General features: G+C 41.8%; 1 protein-coding gene across 2 annotated transcripts in view; it reads left to right on the forward strand.

The window, feature by feature from the left end:
* LOC115179353 (dehydrogenase/reductase SDR family member on chromosome X-like) overlaps nt 1-15451 on the forward strand; it is a 39439-nt gene extending 23988 nt beyond the window's left edge. For both annotated transcript variants that reach the window (XM_029740786.1, XM_029740787.1), the window contains exons 4-7: nt 7038-7139; nt 8582-8789; nt 9840-10047; nt 12922-15451. In XM_029740786.1, coding sequence (XP_029596646.1) covers nt 7038-7139; nt 8582-8789; nt 9840-10047; nt 12922-13104 — 701 coding nt within the window. In that variant the 3' untranslated portion in view covers nt 13105-15451. The remainder of the gene's footprint in view (nt 1-7037; nt 7140-8581; nt 8790-9839; nt 10048-12921) is intronic.
* The last annotated feature ends 1763 nt before the right edge of the window (nt 15452-17214 follow it).

The following is a 17214-nucleotide window of genomic DNA, read 5'->3' on the forward strand; positions in this document are numbered from 1 at the left end:
TTAGGCCTCACTCCCCCCTATCTGAGTTATCTACTGCAGCCCTCATCCTCCACATACAACACCCGTTCTCCCCGTCACATTCTGTTCAAGGTCCCCAAAGCACACACATCCCTGGGTCGCTCGTCTTTTCAGTTCCCTGCAGCTGTTGACTGGAACGAGTTGCAACAAACACTTCAATTGGACAGTTATATCTCAATCTTTTAATTCAAAGAATCAATCATGGACATTCTTACTGACAGTTGTGACTGCTTTGTGTGATGTATGGTTGTCTCTACCTTCTTGCCCTTTGTGCTGTTGTCTGTGCCCAATAATGTTTGTACCCTGTTTTGTGCTGCTACCATGCTGTGCTGCTAAGTTGTGTTGCTACCATGTTGTCTTGCTACCATGCTGTGTTGTCATGTGTTGCTGCCATGCTATGTTGTTGTGTTAGGTCTCTCTTTATGTAGTGTTGTCTCTCTTGTCGTGATGTGTGTTTTGTTTTTATCTCATTTATTTGTACTTTTAAAACGCAGGCTCCCGTCCCCGCAGGAGGGCTTTTGCCTTTTGGTAGGCCGTCATTGTAAATACGAATTTGTTCTTAACTGACTTGCCTAGTTAAATATAACACTAAATCAAGATTTGGCACATCATTGCGCACACGTTAGGCTACACATTAGTAAATATATTGAGGCAAACATTACAGACAGTAGCGTAGCCTACAAATAGCTAAATAAAACTAAATTGAATGAACATTACATTAAGTTCAATATCATTTTAATATAGGCCTATATATAGCCTACTATATGGATATTGTAATACAGTTATCTCGGTTTTCATTTGAAGCATCTTAATATCCTTTGCTTGTTTGTAACAATTGCAAAGACATTGGCAACTTTGTATTGGTTCTGAAGTTATCTGCAGTCACAGAAAGACAGATAAACAAGTTGATTTTGTGTTAGCTGAGATCTTCTGTTTTGTTAAGTTGCGTCAATTCGAATCTGGTATCAGGACAAAACAATCAGCACATAGTAACTTCTGAGTTCTTTGTACTTTAATTAATGCAAACACTTGAATGGTAAATATGTGGCTCGTATATATATATATATATGTGGCTCTCTGTAACACCTCGCAGGGCAGACAGAGAACTGGTAATGACATCACATGTTTTTCCTTAAATACTGGACAGACTTAGTTCCCTCTCCATGAGGGCCTGTCATAGTAGAGGCTAGAATATGGTTTAGACTTATTCCAGCCTATCGATGGCGTGCAGGTTGGTCCCAACCTCTAGACGCACTCCTGTTTCCTGGCGTAGCTGTTGTCTCTGGCGGATGTCTCATCTTGTGACTGCAAAATGCACAGTTCTCTAAAACCCTTACACCCCCCCGCATATACCTTTCACCCATATCCTGTTATTGCTATTATTCTACAGAAAAGCTCTTGCAAAACCCTGTTTTAAAGCATCACCATTCTGTCCACATGACCCACCATCACATGAGCCACTTCCTCTAACATATAGCAGTATTCAATTATCTTATAGTTAATAAACTTATCATTATAGCATCTGTGTTATATTATATAGGTTATGCAAACAGATTGTTATATTATATAGGATATGCACACAAATAGTTGGTCAAACCCTAACAGTTTATAAAGTGACGTGGATGGGCAAAAAAACGACGTACTTATCTGTTCTGCGAATGGTCTGAGGCAGTCATTGAATAACAAGCGTTTTCAAGGGCAACTGTAGGGACGACGGTTTTGTAAAACAGTGCCGAGATTTAACGATGATCCGACAAAGTTCTAACGATGAATTTAACCTCAAAATGGTTTTGGGAAGCCGGGCCCAGAACTATGGACGGCCGCGTGCCATTGACCAGAATATCAACAGTCAATTCCCCGATGATTCTACAAAACAGCAAAAACAGCCAAATCTCATTGAAACCCCAGCAGGTGAATGCTATAACACACCGCGACGTGGCCAAAAGATTGGACGGACACCGCTGCTTTTAGCTGTTTGTCGTCGCCGTGTCTGAGCCTTTGTCCATTCAACACATTTTGGTGTGGTACTGTGGGACCCCAACCGCTGTACTACTGTACAGTCAACCTGTTATTTACGGTCATCTAGAAACGTACAGCATCTGCTGGTATTTTATGATAATTGCCGTGTCTCGGCAATTAAAGTTGGTGACTTTTTTTTGTGTGTCAGAAAGCCCAGCGTTTTAGTTTGCGACACCAGCGGCTGCATCCATCTCCTTTGACGACTTCCTGACTTTCATACCACCTTTCTGCAACGGAGAGTGAGAGATGAATCTCACGCCAATAGACATCCTGCTGATTTGCCATCCAATCTGCCTTCTCCTTTTTCTGAGCAGCGTCAATCTATCCTATAATGCTCCTAGAAATTGTGGATGATCAACGTCTTATCCGAGTTGCAGCTGGATGGTCAAACTAGCAGCCAGCCTGTTGCCTTTCCTCTGTCCTGTTATTGGACAGCAACTGGTCAGTTTGTCTACGTCCAGCAGCGGTCAGAACGGGTCAGAGAGAGAATGTAATTCAGTATTTCAACACATCTTTGGATGAGACATCTTTGTTGATTTTCCAGATGGCACGACGCCTTCTAGTCTGTGTCCTCCAGCTGGCTATTTGGCACCGTGACTAGTCTGGAGGATACCCTTCATTCCTTCATGACAGATCTGGCACCGTGACAAAACTCTGGCACTAGAGATGAACTGGAAGAATATTTACTACAGGGTGGATATTTTTTCCAATTAATTATTGTAATCTATGTAAATATTGGTCAATATTGGACCGTGATTTAGAATAGAGAGAGCTTATTGGGGATCACACATTCTCAGTGGAGTTATTACTTTTTTTTATGGATATGTTCATTTTTGGAGAATAAATGCCCAGTAAAATCCTAAGAGCTTGATATTTACGAGAGTTTAAGTGTTGGAGAAGAAGAAAGGAAGGAGGAGAAAGAGAATAATTATGCGTTCGTTTGGTTATTTGCACGGTATTAGATGAATTCCACAGCAATGATTTGTAAACCGTATAACCGCCATATAGTTAGCTTACTCATACAAGGGACAAAGAACAGCCTCTCTCCAATTTCTACTCTTTGTAAATCACGGTCTCTTGGGATGACCTTATACAAGCCATTAGCCGGGCGAATATTTTGTTATCTCCCACTTAAGATACGAGATCGTTAGCTAGCAAGGCCTTTGTTGACTCACTGTGACTCACTGATTATTACAGAGAGATGTCCTCTGTCCTCCTCTCTACAGCTACATGGCTGTCAATTGACCTCTTTGACCCCTCGCTTTACACAAATTTGTTCAGTACAGTTATGGGTCGTTAGTATACACACACACACGTCCCCTATGGGTCTTTCCTAGTACCCTTATGAAGCCATTTACAGAAAGGTTTTAACAATAAAAGGTTGATTTTTGAAGCAAACTTCCATTTTCCTACCAAGAGTTGCTGAATATCTTTTAATCTGTAGTACTCATTCCCAACAGAACATCTACTTTTATCGTGGATTTCTCTAGCTTTCTCTACTCTTACATTATGGGGCCATTTATACGTCAGCTCAACAATGCTTGAAACACTGTTCACTCTTTACACTCAGTGGGGAAGAGTCCCGGGATTATTGTAATGCAGAGTAATGTACCTAATTATGGGACAATCATTTGTTTAATTATGTGCTTGAGCACTTGGTTCGGGGACGCCACAAGCTGTACCAAGTGGTTCAGAGATATGACATTCTGATTCGTGTGTGTGTGTGCGTGTATGTGGGGCTAATGTCATTACTCAATACTATTGTGTAAAACCCTGAATTCCTAGCCACGGAGCGAGCTTCAGTCATGACGTTGTTGTTCCTGTCTCATTATAGCGTTGACTTTTAAAATGCTTTGACTTCATTTAATTAGGATTGAATGTGGCCCTTTTTTTTATGTTGGAGCAGTTATCAAGATACAAACTGTATTTATTTGCCTTGCACTGTTATGCAGATGAGTAAAGTTCAGTGAAGCACTCTGTCCACTCTGTCTCTTCCTGTGGTGATGGAAATAAACGCGCTATCATTTGGCCCATAAGAATTGATTCCTGCATACACAATTAACTCTCCAGCTTTTCTTGTAACGTTTCGTCGGTTATAGTTTCCATACCAGGGAATATTAGATATACATCTACATGTGCTTTCTGCTCTTTTATTACGCTGCTGATGAGATCGTGTTTAATTCATGCCAGGTCACTGAGTGTATTGCCATAATGTAATCTACCTCGTGTTTAGTTTTAGTCTCACGGTATATAGTGTACTACTGAATGAGACCATGGCTTATCATACAGCTGTTTATCCTTCAGGGGGACAGGAAGTAAAAGATTAGGATTTGCATAATTAGGATTCCTGAGATGTTAAATGCAAGGAGGGGACTTTATGCGTATGAGGAGAGAGGAGTTTATGCATATAACATTTACTTAGAAGTTTCTACTCATTGAAAGCCTTTGCAATAATCTGTCTTGCCTTTTATGGACTGGTGTGATCACTTTACTGTCTGTCAATGGTTGATGTAAAACTAAATTAAAGGACGATGTCTTGTCCTGACCTGTGTTAGTACTACTGTAGCTAAGCAGACATCTATGTTAGGGTTGGGGTGGAAGGTAGCCTATAGTGGTTAGAGCGTTGGACTAGTAACCGAAAGGTTCTAAGATCGAATCCCTGAGCTGACAAGGTAAAAATCTGTCATTCTGCCCCTGAACAAGGCAGTTAACCCACTGTTCCTAGGCCGTCATTGAAATAAGAATTTGTTCTTAACTGACTTGCCTAGTTAAATAAAGGTAAAAACAAGGGGGGGGGGAAAGGGTTAGGGTTGTATCTCCCTCACTAACTTTAAACATCAGCTATCTGAGCAGCTCACCGATCGCTGCAGCTGTACACAGCCCATCTGTAAATAGCCCATCCAGCTACCTACCTCATCCCCATATTGTTTTAGTTTACTTTTTTTGCTCTTTTGCACACCAGTATTTCTACTTGCACATCATCATCTGCACATCTATCACTCCAGTGTTAATTGCTAAATTGTAATTGGTTCGCCACTATTGGCCTATTTATTGCCTTACCTCCTTACTCCATTTGCACACACTGTATATAGATTTTTCTATTGTGTTATTGACTGTACGATTGTTTATCCCATCTGTAACTCTGTGTTGTTGTTTTTTGTCTCACTGCTTTGCTTTATCTGGCCAGGTCGCAGTTGTAAATGAAAACTTGTTCTCGACTGGCCTACCTGGTTAAATAAAGGTGAAATATATATATATTTTTAAATGTATTATAGTATAGGAAAAGTGTAATGTTTGTTTGTGATTTGTTGATGCCTGTATACAGTTGAAGTCGGAAGTTTACATACACCTTAGCCAAATACATTTAAACTCAGTTTTTCACAATTCCTGACATTTAATCCTTGTAAAAATTTCCCTGTCTTAGGTCAGTTAGGATCACCACTTTATTTAACAATGTGAAATGTCAGAATAATAGTAGAGAGAATAATTTAATTCAGCTTTTATTTATTTCATCACATTCCCAGTGGGTCAGAAGTTTACATACACTCAATTAGTATTTGGTAGCATTGCCTTTAAATTGTTTAACTTGGGTCAAATGTTTTGGGTAGCTTTCCACAAGCTTCCCACTGACAGTTCCTGCTGACAGAGCTGGTGAAACTGAGTCAGGTTTGTAGGCCTCCTTGCTCGCACATGCTTTTTCAGTTTTGCCCACAAAATTTCTATAGGATTGAGGTCAGGGCTTTGTGATGGCCACTCCAATACCTTGACTTTGTTGTCCTTAAGCCATTTTGCCACAACTTTGGAAGTATGCTTGGGGTCATTGTCCATTTGGAAGACCCATTTGCAACCAAGCTTTAACTTCCTAACTGATGTCTTGAGATGTTGCTTCAATATATCCACATAATTTTCCATCCACATAATTTTCCATCCTCATGATGCCATCTATTTTGTGAAGTGCACCAGTCCCTCCTGCAGCAAAGCACCCTCACAACATGATGCTGCCACCCCTGTGCTTCACGGTTGGGATGGTGTTCTTCGGCTTGCAAGCCTCCCCCTTTTTACTCCAAACATAACGATGGTCATTATGGCCAAACAGTTCTATTTTTGTTTCATCAGACCATAGGACATTTCTCCAAAAGTACGATCTTTGTCCCCATGTGCAGTTGCAAACCGTAGTCTGGATTTTTTATGGCGCGTTTGTAGCTGTGGCTTCTTCCTTGCTGAGCAGCCTTTCAGGTTATGTCAATTTAGGACTTGTTTTACTGTGGATATAGATACCTTTGTACCTGTTTCCTCCAGCATCCTGACAAGGTCCTTTGCTGTTGTTCTGGGATTGATTTGCACTTTTCGCACCAAAGCGCGTTCATCTCTAGGAGAGCGGTATGACGGCTGCGTGGTGTGTTTATTCTTGCGTACCATGGTGTTTATTCTTGCGTAGGTACAGATGAACATGGTACCTTCAGGCGTTTGGAAATTGCTCCCAAGGATGAACCAGACTTGTGGAGGTCTACAATTCTTTTTCTGAGGTCTTGACTGATTTCTTTAGATTTTCCCATGATGTCAAGCAAAGAGGCACTGAGTTTGAAGGTAGGCCTTGAAATACATCCACAGGTACACCTCCAATTGACTCAAATGATGTCAATTCACCTATCAGAAGCTTCTGAAGCCATGACATCATTTTCTGGAATTTTCCAAGCTGTTTAAAGGCACAGTCAACTTAGTGTATGTAAACTTCTGACCCACTGGAATTGTGATACAGTGAATTATAAGTGAAATAATCTGTCTGTAAACAATTGTTGTAAAAATTACTTGTGTCATGCACAAAGTAGATGTCCTAACCAACTTGCCAAAACTATAGTTTGTTAACAAGAAATTTGTGGAGTTGTTGAAAAACGAGTTTCAATGACTCCAACCTAAGTGTATGTAATCTTCCGACTTCAACTGTATTTAGGCATAGAAGAATGTTAATGTTGTTTGTATGTTTTGTGTTCTGTTCACAGTGGAGTTTCTGTTCCTTGGCCTGTGTTCTCTGAAGTCGGTACGGCAGTTTGTCCACAGGTTTAAAGCCAGGGCTCTAACACTTCACATCCCTGTCAACAATGGTACTTATACACCAAACAACCTCGTTATTCAATATATCACAGTATTCACCTTTAAAGAGAATCATAGCATAGTTATTTCATCTGAAAAATCAAGCGAACACTGGTTGTCGTCAACCTTTGAAAATACAGTGCCTCCTGGTCCTAGGAGGCCTCTGAAATGGCACCCTATTCCCTTTAGTGCACTACTTTTAACCATAGCACTATGCTATAGGAATATGGTGCCATTTCAGGCGAAGCCCTGTTGTGTAGTCCTCTGTGGCAGTTTGTTTGAACAAAATAGCTTTTATTGAGAGAAGGTCTTTGGAGACTCCGGTACTGTCTGGCTTGGGGGGCTCCCATGCTGTGGTAACAGTCAGCCACTCTCTGCTCACAAACAGGCTGAATTAATAATTCACCAGTCTGCAAGATGCTAACAGCAGCTAACATCACTTATCACACCCGGCTGATGGATAATGGATGGTAGATGCCGAAGGAAGGACGTAGTGCAGACGTTAGTGCCACCCCATTGAGAGAGTAATGATAGGGAAAGGTCATCGCTACACAGACCCCGGATGTGTCCCAAACGGCACTCTATTCTCTATATAGTGTGCTACTTTCGACCAGGACCCATAGGGCTCCGGTCAAAAGTTCTGCACTAAATACGGAATAGGGTGCCGTTTGGCACGCAGGCCTCTATAGCATTCTGATTTCCCTGAATTCCCCCCGTCGGTAGAGTTGTCGTCACGCCGTGAGTTCTCTCTGTCTATGCCCTATGCTTTAGTAAGCTAAGCAAGGCCTAATGCCACCTTGTATCTCTTTCACTTTAGACATCTAATTGCATGTCGAATAGTGTTATTGACAAACTAATCGTTGTAATCTCCATTACCATGTAGTCAATGGTGTTTAAGTTAGAGTAATGAGCTGTTTCAGTCTGCATTAGGGGAAGGTGTGTGCTTGAGAGACCATAGACTGATAGACTGATCTGCAGACAAGTCTTGTTGACCATCGTGTGTAAGTGTTATAGCACACCTAGAGGTCAGGTGTCTATAGAGGGAGTGTTTTTAATAATAACTTAATAAGAATATATGCCACATAGCAGACAGTTCTATCCAGAGGAATTTAGGCCTACACAAATAAAAAAATGTATGCACTCCCTGTACTGTGTCTTACAGTGAGTACATACTTTTTTAGCATGTGTACCGAGTGTGATCTCTACGAGAATCGAACCCACGACCTTAGCAGTACCATGTATTTCTCCTTTCACAATCACTCAACAGAAGTGTCAGTTACTGTATATCAGCATAGACAGCTGTTATATCTTGTTGACATATTGATGGAATATTTCTAGGGTATTTTTTTCTAGCCGCTATGCTTCTGCCTCTGCATTGCTTGCTCTTTGGGGTTTTAGGCTGGGTATCTGTAAAGCATTTTGATTGAAATGTCATATTGCTTGTCCTTCATAGCCTGTATCATGCTGGTTTCCGAGGGAAAGACGGAGGACAGTTTCGAGCTGCACTTTGGTCTGAACTATCTAGGACACTTCCTGTTGACAAACCTCCTCCTGGACAAACTGAAGAGGTCTGGGAGACACGACGCCTGCTCCCGCGTCGTCACCATGTCCTCCGCCACACACTACGTTGGAATACTCAATATGGAAGACCTACATGGCAGGTAGGGACCAGGACCTGCGTCTGTATTCACGATCCCAGCACTCCTACCCTGAGATGCTTCATGAGTACAGACCCAGATTATTTGGTATGTGGCTTCCAACATTGTTCTCAGGTGTCCAATTGATTGCTGAAATTGAATCAATCTCTTGAAATCAAAATCCCGACGTGGTGTTGTCATCTCTTTGGTATTAGTCATGGTTGATGGACAAACAAGTAGCACATTTAAAACCATTACCACTGTGGTAGTAGTATTTATCTGTTGGCTATGGGTGAATGTCATTCTCAATTCAAGATACAAGCTTTATCCAATGAATCTCATTGACCGACAAAGCCTATTGATTCCCATAACTTTTTTTCCCATAACCTTTTTTGATACTCGTAAAATATTTTACCTCAATAAAAACACTAACATTTTCTAAAATGTTCTTCCCAGGACAACATTATTAGTTTTGATGACAGATAGTGTTGTGTGATAAACCATTATTATACCGTCTGTATTGAGAGGTTCCGTGCCTCAAGGGCAGAACAGCGGTGTCTCTCTTTCACGCCTGCAAATTTAGATGTGATAGATGGCTTCGTCACATCTGGGAGAAATGCTGCTGGCTACAAGGGCTAGCTGCGACGGTGCCACCTAGAAACAATCTCACGCTGTAAGAAAAAGAAACTGGGGGGGGGGGACACGTTATAGATTGAGTATTTCACAGTCTGATGCTCTTATGACCTTCACAGTGCGTTTGTACAGAAAAGTTGCTTCGCTTTGGACAGTGTTTCTGGTGTTAACAATAAGTCTATCTATTCAGTACAGTACAGACACTGTATAATAGACATTGGGTTTAGTCATGCAGATAGCTTAGTAGGGGGCATTGGATTGGGAACAACAAGGTTGTAGACAGCATACTGAATAAGTATGTTATGTATGTTAATTAGCTTAGGTTTTTTTGGACAAACTAAACTGCCAAATTATCGTATTATAAAGCATGGCTTAACCCGAGTTAAACGGTCTCTCTTGTCCTCTCCCTCTTTCCCCATCTCTCTCTCTTCCTCCCTCCAGGTCCTGCTACAGTGAGCTTGGTGCCTACTCTCAGAGTAAACTGTCTGTGGTTCTCTTCACATACCATCTGCAGGAGAAGCTAACAGCAGGAGGGTTCCCAGTAACATCCAAAGCAGTAGACCCAGTCATGGTGGACACTGACCTGTACAACAAGCTCTGCATTCCAGCCCCGGCAGCCAAGAAACCTGTTGCCAAAATGCTGTTTAGGGTGAAGTAGAATCTTAATCTAGATGACCATTAGAATATTTAAAGGCCACCTTAGGGTTAGGAACCTGAGACAAAAATGCATCAAATACACTGTAGATATGGGCCACATTCCTTCTCAAAACTAACAATAGTGTCATAGTATTTCACCTAACAGTCTTGTACTTCACTATAGGATAACTTAAACTATGCTGACAGTTCTGTAAGACTGTTCAGGGTACGGTAAATGACCTTTACAATTACTTAGGAATTTGGCATACTTGAGGAAAAAATGCACCAAAGATAGATATGGTAATAGGTGAAGCTTCTACGCTTGACCACAGCTTAACAGCGGTGATTGATGAGAATACTAATAAGGTGCAACACATGTGGAAACGTCCAGCCTCTTACTGTTTCAGGCTTCATAATGAGTTTTTCTGTTGATCATATTGCCGTGGAATCCCTGTGTTTTAAAAAGGATTATAATTGCATTCTTGGGGTTCTGAGATAGTAAAAGCATGTGAATTATAGTCGCATCAAAGGGTGTGTTAAATGGGGTGGTCAATTTATTCAGAACCACAGGTGAGTGAGAGGCACAGGAGGTTGGTGGCGCCGTAACTGAGGAGGACGGGCTCGCGGTAATGACTGTAGGTAGCGGAAGAGGTGGAATGGTAATCAAATGCATCAAACATGGTTTCCGGGTGTTTTTAATGCCATGTGTTTGATGCCATTCCATTCACTCTGTTCCAGCCATTATTATGAGCTGTCCCCCCCTCAGCAGCCTCCACTGGTTAGAGGGTGTGTGTATTCATGAAAACTACATCACAATTTGTGAGAAACCTGTGCAAATAATCCCCATTATAATTAGCAGGTTAGCATTTTTTGGCATGAATCTTGTTCTGGAAGCATCTCTGCAGGGTGGTCACTGGCTGGCACAAAATCATCAAATCATTTAAAACCTAGTGCCTAACCTTAACCACACTGCTAAACCTAATGACTAACTCTAACCTTAAATTAAGAACCAAAATGTACTTTTTGTTTTCATGAATTTTTACAATAAAGCCAATTTTGGCTTTGCAACTGGCCCATCTTACGGAGATTGCTCAGTTCTGCCTTTTAAGACAAGACTCGTCCCAATAAACGTCAACCTGCTTATAGAATTTAGCGGCAAACAACAATTTAGCTGCACGCAAAATGCATGTGGCAGTAATGGTACATTTGTTTATTTCTTAATTATTTCAATCACCCTTGAATCTGCATCTAAAACGTCACATTACATGGTCACAGATTCATTCTGTATTATGGCATTGACAGTGTAGCCAATTTTCTTGTTTGCCTGAGTAGTTTTAGATGACTGTCCTTTTTAACACAGAGAAATGTGCTGGGAAATTAAGCCTTACCTAGTTGGGCTTTAAGAGTTAAAAAAAATGATACAGTATTTCAAGGGTGGCAATATAAAGATAGCCTGAAAAACATCTGGATTTCATTTCCTCAATACTCATATTCCACAAAGATAGTGAGTTGATATCGTCAGATATTGATATTTATCTCCGTCATAATTTCCTTTTGGAGGCTTTTATCTTGGAACTGGGGTCTAGCGCTGACTCGTATTTCATTATCTGTCTGATTGTTCGGGTTTTGTGTGTTTGGAAAGATGTCTCATATCCACTGAGGTTTGGATTGCCAAGTATTGCAGCATTTGTTTTGCAGCAATTTGTATTGCAGCACTTGTTTTGCCAACTAACTGCAGTATGGAGGGCAGCTATGTGATGCCCACTGGCCACAGATGGTTGCTCAAGCCTTTGTCCATATTACAAGTGATGATCACCCTAAGAAATATGGACCTGCATGAAATATTGTTTTGTTCAACGTTCGTCACTTTTCCTTTCTCTACAAGTATTTATTTTATAAGTGAGACATGTACGTGTGCTGTCTAAGACGTGTATACACATTTCTGGACTGGCGGTCTTGTCTTGTGGCCCATCTGTCGACGGATTTCATTAGGGGCTATTTCACATCTGCTGTTTGGAAATCAAGCCGGCCTGTCTGCCAGTGTCTTCATTCACATTTTCCATTCAAGGAACATCCTCAGTGTTCATCCGATTGACTCTGTTTTTGGCCATACAACAATTTGGATTACGAAAACCTCACCTCTAGTCCAAATATATTGTGGGGAGCAAATTCTTCTTAACTCTTCGAAGTCCCCATCAGCAAGACATTCACACTCTATGTGTTGTTGATTGTGTTTGTGTGTTTAAACGAGGGACGTGAATTCAGATTCCCACGGGCAGCGAGTGTAGTGTTTAAATGCTCTGTGTTGGCGTTTGTTTCTCCTCCAGTGCAGTGGGCCCATTTAGGAGCCGCCATATGTGCCTTATATAAGCTCCAGGCTTTCCAGAGCAGTAGGCATGGCCTGCAATAGATCAGTCTAGCTCTGCTTCCTCCTCTCTAACCTCTTCCACTTAACCTGCCTGCTGCTGCCCGGCCTGCTGCACATCACTTACCACAGGCTGCTGCTGCCAGACAGACGTGTTAGTTCACCTGAGAGCTCACAGACGCCTTAGATTGCTGTAACAACTGTTTGTCATGTATCTAAATAGCTTAATTCTTATCTCGTCCGCCCAGCCGCCTCTCTAGCAATTGAGCCTGGCGACAAGGTGTAACTAACTGAAGCTGCTTAGCAATTCAGTTGTGAAATGTATTTTGCATTTTGAAAATGGAACAGAGGACTACATCCTGTTTATGAAAGCGTTGATGTTGCCGGTTCGAATGATTGATAGAACTGGGCTTCGGTTTACAATTTTGAAAATGGAACACAGGACCACTATGTTTCTGAAGAGCATGCCTGTCCCTGCCTGTCCATTCTTTTTTTAAAGTGTTATTTCTGTGTCATCTCCAGATCCCAGCCGAGGGAGCGTCCACAGCTATCCTGGCTGCCACTGCGTCTCAGCTGGAGGGGGTCGGAGGCTGCTACTTCTATAACGGGGAGAGAACTGAATCCGCTGACATTACTTACGATCACAACGTGAGGGCTGAGCGGTGGAAACAGAGCTGTGCGCTGGTTGGTCTTCGGGAGGCCTAGAGGAGGAACCAGGAACCATGATCTTAGAAGTATGCCACGATCATTGGCGTGACACCTCCCTCCAGCGTCAACAACAACCAAGCTGCGTCCCAATTCTCAAGCCTTCCCTTCGGCCCTAAGTGTGCACTTGTTCCCTTCATGGATTTAAAAGCACTGATATAGGAAATATGGTAGCAACTCCCTCTAGCCTAGGCTGACACCAATCCAATGCTTTTAAATTCATGGGGAGGAGAGCACAAGTGCATATTTTAGTAGTATCGGGATCCAGCCCAAGTCAGCCCCAGCCAGCACTATATACAGCGACAGCCTGTGGACTTAGGCTTCCTGATTACTTAGCAACATCTAGCTACAGCACAAACCTTGGTTGTTGCCTCTACAGTAACTGTCCTCTCTTGACCTCTGTCCTCATAGTACTGCGTAACACATCAGCAATGGAATCGACTCTTCAGCATTTAATATCTTCTAACATATCTCCTCCTCCGCAAAGACAGTTCTGAAGACATCCATTCTGCCATGCGACAAGCTCTATTAAACACATGCTGAACTGCACATTGAGTGATGGAATTGATGTTTTTTATCTTGCAATACAAGTTCTGCTGCAAAATGTGTTAAGTGTACTGTAGCTCCCTCTTCTGGAATCGCAGATAACAAAACATTAAAGAACACAAGGAACAACATCGGCGCTAGTAGTGCCTCGGAGCTACTAATATCTCTTCGAAACAGCTCCATCTTTTTTTCTGTCTAAAATTGGACCCATTCTTTTTCTCGTACTTGGACTCCCATCAGGGGCGGACTGGCCATCTGGCATTTCGGATAAATGCCAGATGGGCTGGTCCATTTTTATCCTAGTGTGTAACTCTTTTTTTTTTTCTTTTTTTTTTTACAAAATTATCATTATCTGGCTAATAATGGGGGCCTCAAGGAAAAGGAAAGAAAATGTCTGTTGTGTTAGAATAATGCCAGAGGCCATTTCTGGTCTTAGTCCCATCAAGGACTGGACCAAATATCTGTAGATGTACCGCCTCATAGCTGTGATCAAAAATATCATATCAAATATGCTTTGGTGAAGGGCTAACAATGACAACCATGAGACTCAAACTTGGTTAGCCTTATTCCCGCTTAATTTGCACTTGCCTCATTTAATGCGTGTGTCCAATCCTTGTTGTTGTCGTCATCCAGGAAAAAAACTGACAACGAGCTTCCTCATAGTACAGTAGATGCCTTTGCCTTGTTTGACTTACTGTGCCCAGAGGGGATGTTCTGCCCTGCTATCTCCACTTCACTGTGACTGATGTGAAATGTTGTCGTGATTTTTGATGTCTCTGTGCCATACTGTGATAACAAAATGATGCTTATCTTTAAATGTTCAGAAACAGTAATAACATGTTAATGGTTGGTGGATCATATTTTCAGACACGCCATTTTCAGTCTTACTAGAAGATTCTGAATCTTTCAATTACTGTAAGTGGTTCTCATGATAAGAGGTTTCTAGTGTGGAGAGTTCTAACTTGGGCGCTGCCTGTAATTTGTGCTCGTGTTCGATGGCTGCTTGAATTACAAACACTTGCTGTGACATCTTTTTAATTAAGATGGTTAATAGGGACTGCACATCTTCATGATCTAACTCCTTCTTCTAGGTGTCTACAGTCCAGTTTAAGTACGCGTGTCGAAATTCTCATACAGGATATCGTCAATGTTTTGTCTTAAGTGTTTTGTGTTAGAGTACTGTATGTGTATGCATGCCTAAGACGACAGTTATTCAATAACAACAGTGCCAATACTTACATGCTCTTTAGAATACTAATGAGGAAGGTTGAAGTGAAGAGGACTCTCCTCCAAGCTTCCATCTGCTGTTGTTATAATACAAAATGTGTTATGAGTAGAATTCTGGATAAAGGCAGACATAAGAGACACCAAATAAAAATCAAATCAAATTGTATTTGTCACATGCGCCGAATACAACAGGACCTTACAGTGAAATTCTTACTTACAAGCCCTTAACCAACAATGCAGTTTTAAGAAAATACCAACAAACCAAAAAAGTAAGAGTAGAATAACAAATAATAAACACTCTAAACACTAGATATAATACATCCAAGATGTAAACATTTCAGTAGGACATTTTCATCTGAAGTAAGTAGGTTATTCATTATATTACCACAATCACTGTGAACGATGCCTTGTTTTCCAAGTTTTCTTTAGCTGTACTGTACTAATTAATGAAGTAGTTATTCATTTGAGTTTCAAGTCATTGAGTGATTCATAGATGTGACTGTGTTGTCCTCATAGCATAGAGAAGGATGTCCACATTGGACACAAATCTAAATAAAAACCTATTGTAAATTAATTGCTATCCCAGCTTTTTCATTTTCAACATATTGACAATAGTGTGTGTGGGTGTGTGTGTGTGTGGGGGGGGGGGGGTCTTGCTCAAGTCAAACACAGTCACTGTCAGAATGATGGGAGTTGATTCATTCAAGGACATTCATTCTGTGTGTAGACGTTTAGGTAAGTAAGAAGGATCCAGTTACTCTCATAACCACGCACACCCCCCATGACATTTATTATGTTACTGTGTGGAAGTAATACCTCTACAGCTTGCAAGCAGGGCATCAGTCTTTTCGAAGCATCTGACAAACCAATCTGTCATTCTTCAGGCTAGCGCGTCATACCTAATGTGTGTCAAAGAGGACGGCTTAGAACACTGTGCTCTTCAGGCACCATGACTAGAGTAGGCCACACACACACACACACATTGGGGAATCCAATGTTTTATTCACGAGTTACACAAGCATTTTTACCATGTCTCTGTTTCCATATTATTCCTGAGATTGGGTAAGGCTCTTCTATAAATCCATGCTGAGAGAGGAGAGTCTTATATCAGTGTGAATCTATAAACTATCCTGGGCCGGCCTCAGCAGCACAGCCATGTCTCAATGGCCAGGGGATAAAGAGTCCATTATTTGGTCTTCGTGTTTGTCTTTTTCTTCCTCTCTTTATTTTTAAGAAGAAAGAATTGCATCAGGTCTGAGCAAAAAGGAAGTCATTGTGATCCCATGCATGTGTTACGGAGACAACGCTTCGAACCTTACCTCTGCATCAGGTTGCGTCTTTTCCCATCGCTTTTATTTTGCATCAATACAATGTATTACAGTCTCAAACAGGTAGCTAAAGATTTAGAGACACAAGATCACAAACCCCGTGTTCAGATGTGTGTCTATGTTTATGGGTGCTGTGTGATATATAGTGAGTACTGAATAGTATTTCCTTGACTGTAGTGATTTTGGGGGAAGTCAGCCATCTCTAATTATATATGTAAAAGACATCCTCTTGTTCTGTCACAGGGTGGTGCAGGGGAGCTGTAGACTAGCACTTATCGCCTTGTTCCCTGCGGTCGTTCCAGCAGACCTGTTAGTCAGCGTAGATAAGACCGGGTCCTGGGGCACCTCAGCTAGGTAATAGCTCCATGTGGTCCCGCGGGGCTCAGTTAGAGTGTGGCGTTAGCAACGCAAAGGTTGTGGGTTCAAGTCGATGTAGCCGGAGCCACAGGGAAGCACATCTGGCTCTGTCAGCTTCACTCATACAGCATGGTTGAAATAGCTGCCAACTCCAGAGTATCATGCGGGGGAAAGACGGATGTCTTATTAAGAATGTCCTTATTTTCTTATTTCACTTTTGGTGTAGGGCTAGAGTTAAGGTTGAGGGTTAGGGTTAAACCGAAATGTGGACATGAAGCTAGGGTTAGGGTTGAACCAGGATGTGGACATGAAGCTAGGGTTAGGGTTGAACTGGGATGTGGACATGAAGCTAGGGTTAGGGTTGAACCAGGATGTGGACATGAAGCTAGGGTTAGGGTTGAACCAAGATGTGGACATGAAGCTAGGGCTAGGGTTGAACCAGGATGTGGACATGAAGCTAGGGTTAGGGTTGAACTGGGATGTGGACATGAAGCTAGGGTTAGGGTTGAACCAGGATGTGGACATGAAGCTAGAGTTAGGGTTGAACCAGGATGTGGACATGAAGCTAGGGTTAGGGTTAGGGTTGAGCCGAGATGTGGACATGAAGCTAGGTTTAGGGCTAGGTTTGAACCAGGATGTGGACATGAAGCTA

The sequence above is a fragment of the Salmo trutta genome, chromosome 39, assembly GCF_901001165.1.
Source record: "Salmo trutta chromosome 39, fSalTru1.1, whole genome shotgun sequence".
Classification (NCBI taxonomy): Eukaryota; Metazoa; Chordata; class Actinopteri; order Salmoniformes; family Salmonidae; genus Salmo; species Salmo trutta.